This window comes from Panthera onca, chromosome A1 (genome assembly GCF_046562875.1).
Source record: "Panthera onca isolate mPanOnc1 chromosome A1, mPanOnc1 haplotype 2, whole genome shotgun sequence".
Taxonomy (NCBI): Eukaryota; Metazoa; Chordata; class Mammalia; order Carnivora; family Felidae; genus Panthera; species Panthera onca.
In genome coordinates, this window is record NC_138339.1 from 76,384,107 (window position 1) to 76,390,435 (window position 6,329).

At 35.9% G+C, this 6,329-nt stretch overlaps 1 protein-coding gene across 1 annotated transcript in view; it reads left to right on the top strand.

Moving 5' to 3' along the window:
- SLCO4C1 (solute carrier organic anion transporter family member 4C1) overlaps window positions 1-4,768 on the top strand; it is an 87,369-nt gene extending 82,601 nt beyond the window's left edge. The window contains exon 13 of the mRNA XM_060635291.3: window positions 4,536-4,768. Within this exon, the coding sequence (XP_060491274.3) occupies window positions 4,536-4,711 (176 nt within the window). The 3' untranslated portion in view covers window positions 4,712-4,768. The remainder of the gene's footprint in view (window positions 1-4,535) is intronic.
- Window positions 4,769-6,329: the final 1,561 nt, after the last annotated feature.

Below are 6,329 nucleotides of genomic sequence, written 5' to 3' on the forward strand. Positions count from 1 at the left end.
CCCAGTTCATTGACCAGAGCAAGCCTTGGGGAAAAGCTATGAGATAAAACTGATGGTTTTGAATATTTTTAAAAACAATATTATCAGGCATTAATGTGTCAAAGCAAAAATTGCACTGAGTGAAGTTAAACAGGAAAGGAAGACTTTGTTCAGGTTGTTATAATAAGGAAGAGAGATTAGAACTCAGTCTGAATGCAACTTTGCAGAAACAAAAGGCAGTATGGTTTTGAAAAGTTGGGGTTTATCCAAAGGATACAAAAATGCTGATGCAAAGGGGCACATGCTCCCCAGTGTGTATAGCAGTAATAGCCAAACTATGGAAAGAGCACAAATGTCCATAAACTGATGAATGGATAAAGAAGAATATTACTTGGCAATCAAAAAGAATGAAATCTTGCCATTTGCAACAACGTGGATGGAAATAGAGTGTATATGCTCAGCAAAATAAGTCAGAGGAATTCACTCATGTAGAATTTAAGGAACGAAACAGATGAACATAGTGGAAGGGAAGGAAAATAAAATAATATAAAAATAGAAGGAAGCAAATGATAAGAGACTTTTAAATACAGAGAAAAAAATGAGGGTTGTTAGAGGGGAAGTTGGTGGGGGGATGGGCTAAACGGGTGATAGGCATTAAGGAGGGCACTTGTTGGGATGAATAATGGGCATTAAAGAGGGCACTTGTTGAGCACTGGGTGTTATATGCCAGTGATGAATCACTAAATTTTCCTGAAACCAATAATCCTGAAAGAATACTTGGACATACTATATGTTAACTAACTTGAATTTAAATTGAAAAAATAAAAATAAAAGTTGGGGGTGAGACAAAGATCATAGGCCATCTGTGTTTGCCAACTGGCTTTTACAAAAGGAAAAGTAAACATTTTCTCTCTCTTTTTTTTTTTTTTAAACGTTTATTTTATTTCTGAGACAGAGAGAGACAGAGCATGAGTGGGGGAGGGGCAGAGAGAGAGAGGGAGACACAGAATCTGAAACAGGCTCCAGGCTCTGAGCCATCAGCCCAGAGCCCAACGCGGGGCTCGAACTCACGGACCGCGAGATCGTGACCTGAGCCGAAGTCGGACGCTTAACTGACTGAGCCACCCAGGCGCCCCTCTCTCTCTCTTTTTTTTTTAATTGAAGTATAGTTGACATATGATATTATACCAGCTTCATATGTATGACATAGTGATTCAACAATTTTATACATTAAGTTATGCTCACTGGGATAAGTATAGTTATATCTGTCACCCTACAATGTTATTACAGTATTTTTGACTATATTCTCCATGCTCTGCTTTTCATCCCTATGATTTATTTATTTTATAATTGGAAGTTTGGACCTCTTAATTCCTTTCACCTATTTTACCCATCGCTCCTTCTCTCCCCCCCAGCAGCCACTAGTTTATTCTCTGTATTTATGATTCTGTTTCTGGGTTTTTGTGGTTTGTGCACTTGTTTTGTTTTTAGATTCCAAATATAAGTAAAATCATAACTTCATCACAGGAAGTTTTACAACTGAGATCAAGGAGTCCACGGAAGTTAGGCTTCTGTCCTTCCACAAAAATGGGGGGAAATGAGGATAGGGGTGCTCTTTTTCTTGATAACTACATTTCAAAAAGATGGCTCCCAGGTCTTGAGAAAGACATCCTTAGGTTGTAAAATAGGCAACCTTTTAAAAATACTTACATTTCAAAGGGGCTGGGAAAGGATTTACTGACCAGTTTTCTAAAGGAAATGTTCTCAGAAAAGTAAGGGCAGGGGCCTAGAGTCAGAAAGAAGCTTGTCTAATGGTTAGTTAGGCTGAGAAAAATGTTAAGGCTGCCTTGGTCAAGGGGATGCAAATTCTTTGATTTCATTTCAATTTTCCCTGGAGTCTCTCTAAGCATATTTTATATAGCATATCCTTGTGGTTGCTTGGTATTTGATTTTAGATTTAGAGACTCTGTAATATAGTAGCCCTTGTTAAATTTGGTCTGACTTAAGCTATTATTTTTTAATTAAACAACACATCGGTCAATGATTTGTGTTCTTACTCAAAAGAGTATAACATCACATTTGGTTGCTTGAAACTGAAAAACTAAGCCACAATGTCCTCAACAGACGTTGATCCTATTTTGACTCTTTTAAATTCTGATATAAGAAGAATACTCATAAAAAGGCTGCTGTGAACCGAACAGGCAGAGATAACACAGGCTCAGACACAGTAAAGCTAATTACCTACAGTAAATGGTTTGAATGTGGGCCAATAAGAGATTGGGGAGTAAGCATATTAAAGCCACTATAATAGAAGACATGAAATGAGACAAAAGAAATGAGGGATGGAAATGTAATGCATGGAAGGAAAGTCATACAGGAGATTAAGAAAATTACATTGCTATTGTGTTTCATTCCAGTTAAAGTGAATGACCTTCATTGGCAATGGTTCATGAATCCAGTATTTATAGGAGAACACAGATGCATACAATGGCATACAGGTTAATTCCTTTTTGCCTTTTTCTTCTCCTTTTCTCTTTAATGCCTAGATAATTAGCTATACTGCAGATACACAATCTATACACATGAAACCTTAAAAGAATGGAGATGCAATGGGCTATACTTGACTAACTGAAGACAGGCCTTTTCCAGTGTACTGTCTTCTCCAGTCACAAATTTGCTAGACTTAACACATTAATAATTGTTTAACTAATGAAGGATGTGTTGTCAGAATTTCCCCAATTTTCAGTGAATTGCTAGGCCCAGGGAGTCTGGCCCTCTGTGGAGTGGATGCTTCCATTTTGGATGATAAGTAATTTTTTTCATGAATTCATTTTCATGCTCACATAAAGGTGAATCATATGCTTATTCCCATTATAATAATAATTTCTATTATTCTAATGACAAGACATCACTGGATTCTGGTGATAGGGAGAGGAAACAAAACCTAAATTTGGTGCCATCCCAGATGTATCCTAAATCAAAAGTCTGTCTCAGAATCATTCTCATTCAAATGAGTCTGCACTTAACTCTCCATGGGGGGGTGGCAGCACATATCTTTCTCTCATTAAAGTTATGAAGGTAAGAGCCACAAGATTGAGATGAGTGTACTGTATTCCTCTCTTGCACAGTAGTTTTGCAGAGATTAAGTATTGATCCAGGGGGTTCACAACGAACTAGCTGTGTCTGTCATTTTTCCATGGTGCATCTCCACCCAAAGAAGTGGCTAAGGGGGAGCAGGCTGGCTCAGTTGGGTGAGCATTTGACTATTGATTTCAGCTCAGGTCATGATCCCCGGGTCGCGGGATCAAGCCCCGCTTTGGACTCCACTCTGAGTGTGGAGCCAGCTTAGAATTCTCTATGTCTCTGTCTCTGTCTCTGTCTCTCTCTCCTTCTGCCCCTCCCCTCCTAAATTAAAAAAAAAAAAGTGGCTAACAATTATATTTGATCTCTAAATGGGTCCAAAAATTTAATAAATATTTATTACCTAAAAGTTTGTTATTTGACAGAAACCACATGCACATTGAAAGAAAACTTATATTTTTATTTCATTCTTAATCACAATTGTTAATGTATGCATGTTTTGGACACAGTGCAACTTCTCAAACCTGTAATCAGATTTGACACTGCCATCCTCTTTTCCTATCCCACATTGGTTTTCATGAGTACTTGCTGCTTATCATAGTGATTGCTGAAAACCTAGCTTTGCAAAGATATGGCATCATCTCAAGGAATATAGTGCAGTCAAATGTTAAGATTTTGAATTCCTCAAGCTAGCAGTCTGTATGGATTATAATAGATGTCGAATATTGCTGTGTTTACTCTTTTATTTTTTTAATCTTTATTTATTTTTGAGAGAGAGACAAAGTGTGAGCAGGGAAGGAGCAGAGAGACAGGGAGACACAGAATCCAAAGCAGGCTCCATGCGCTGAACTGTCAGCACAGAGCCTGACGCGGGGCTTGAACTCATGAACCATGAGATCATGACCTGAGCCGAAGTCGGGCGCTCAACCAACTGAACCACCCAGGCACCCCTGCTGTGTTTCACTCTTAATCTCAGAATCGTGAGTTTGAGTATCACATTGTAGAGATCACTAATAAATAAATAAATATTTAAAAAACCCTTTTAAATATTCCACAGGACCTTTGTGAGTTTGTTATGGCCTAGTGTGATGTATAAAGGCAAATACAAATAGAAAATAAGAGGCTTAATTTTCCCTGGGGAAAATATTTCTTCTCTCTCTGTTTCTTAGAGCAGTTACTTTAGAAAACTTGCGGTCATAGTTTCTTTCTGTCTCCTTCTGTTGGGAGGAGATTCTGTTTTTTATTATATTTCCTGAGGTTTTGGCCTTTGTTTTAGAGTATGATCCTAAGCAGAATTCTCCTCCAAGTTTGGACCTATTCAAACATTACAGATTATGATCATTATAGATTTATACTTATAGACATATTCACTTTTTTTATATGTTGAAGAAATGATTTGTATTCTATAACATTACCACAATGTTCTAAAAGTTAGAAGGCAGGTATGAAACTCATTTTTTAAAAATTGATTTTAGAGATGAAGAGCAATCTAACAGGGATTATGTGGCATGCCAGAAAAATGACAAGGTTAGTGCCTAGGGTAAGTATGATACCTATTTTTTCACATTATTTTAACAAATTTAGAGTATGTGGCTTTCCAGAGAGTCAAATTCAGCATCTAAATTTTAATATCTCATTCTACTTTCCATAGTGTTATGAAAGAAGAATTTTTTTTAAATAACTGACAAAGAAGACATATGGTTAAATTATGAGAAAAAGTCTTTATAATTAAAGTTTTAAAATTTGTAAGATATGAGAAATCATGTTCAAGTCAGGTTCTGGAACTTTCTTTTCAGGAGATTATACTTTATTGATATTTTTCCATATTACTTAAAATTACAATATTGTTATAGGAGTGTTGAAACAAATAAAATAATCCTATTATTCCTTTAGTCCTTTCTCAATCTTTGTCTATTTAATTTTATAAAACTGGAAAATGCAATCGTGTTACAAGGAATGTTGCTCTACTTCACTCCCCTCCCTCCACCTTTCATTTATAATCTCATGGACATAGTCAATAACTCTCTAGGTATATCTAACCCACTGTTCAAGCAACCTCATAGATTTCCAGTGTATGAATATAATGATTAGTTTAATATTCCTTTCCTTAATTAAAAAAAATAATATGGCAGTCCACTATGTTTAATTAGGTTTGAATGCACTTCTGGTCAGACAGGAGATGAATTTGATGAGTCTATCAGTTACCAAGACTAGACAATCTTACATGGTGGTATATAATATAGTCTTTCTGATAGGTTTGATACTTCAGGACATAAAGTGATCTTAGAAGGAAATTGAAAGAAGATAAAGTTTTCTTTGTCAGTATTTTTGAAACCATGTCATTCAACTTCATAGATCTGAGACTGGTATCTTAGAAATATTTCAAAGGAGTAACAAATTTTGAATAGAACATGAAGAGGACAAGATTAAATTTATATGGCCAATTAATCTATGACAAAAGAGGCAAGAATATACACTGGGGAAGACAACCTCTTCAACAAATGGTGTTGGGAAAACTGGACGGCAACATGCAAAAGAATGAAACTGGACCACTTTCTTATACCACACACAAAACAAATCCAAAATGGATTTAATCTTTAGTCCAGTATAATAATGACATGGTTTCCTCAATCAAGGGAAACAAAAGAAAATTTAATCTATCAGAACTACACCCAAAATAAAAAGGATTTTGCACGGAAAAGGAAGGAACAAGGAAATACTAACAAAACAAAAAGGCAACCTATGCAGTGGGAGAAGATATTTGCAAATGATACATGCAATAAGTTAATATAAAAAATATATAAAGTATTTATGCAACTCAACACACATGCATACACACACACACACACACACACACACACACACACACTCAATCCCATTAAAAAAAGGACAGAGGAACTGAATAGACATTTATCCAAAGACGACATACAGATAGCCAACAGACACATGAAAACATCCTCAACATCACTAATCATTAAGGAAATGCCACTCAAATTCACAATGAGATATCATCTCACACCTGTCAGAAGGGCTAGAATCAAAAAGACTAGATATAACAAGTGCTAATGATGATGTGGAGAAAAAAGGAATTCCCATGCATTGTTGGTGGGAATGTAAATTGGTGCAGTCACAGTGAAAAACTTGTGGAGGTTCCTCAAAAAATTAATAATAGAATTAGTGTATGATTGAGTAATTCCACTACTGGGTATTTACCCAAAGAAAATGAAAATACTAATTCAAAAAGATATGTGTACTTCTATGTTTATTTC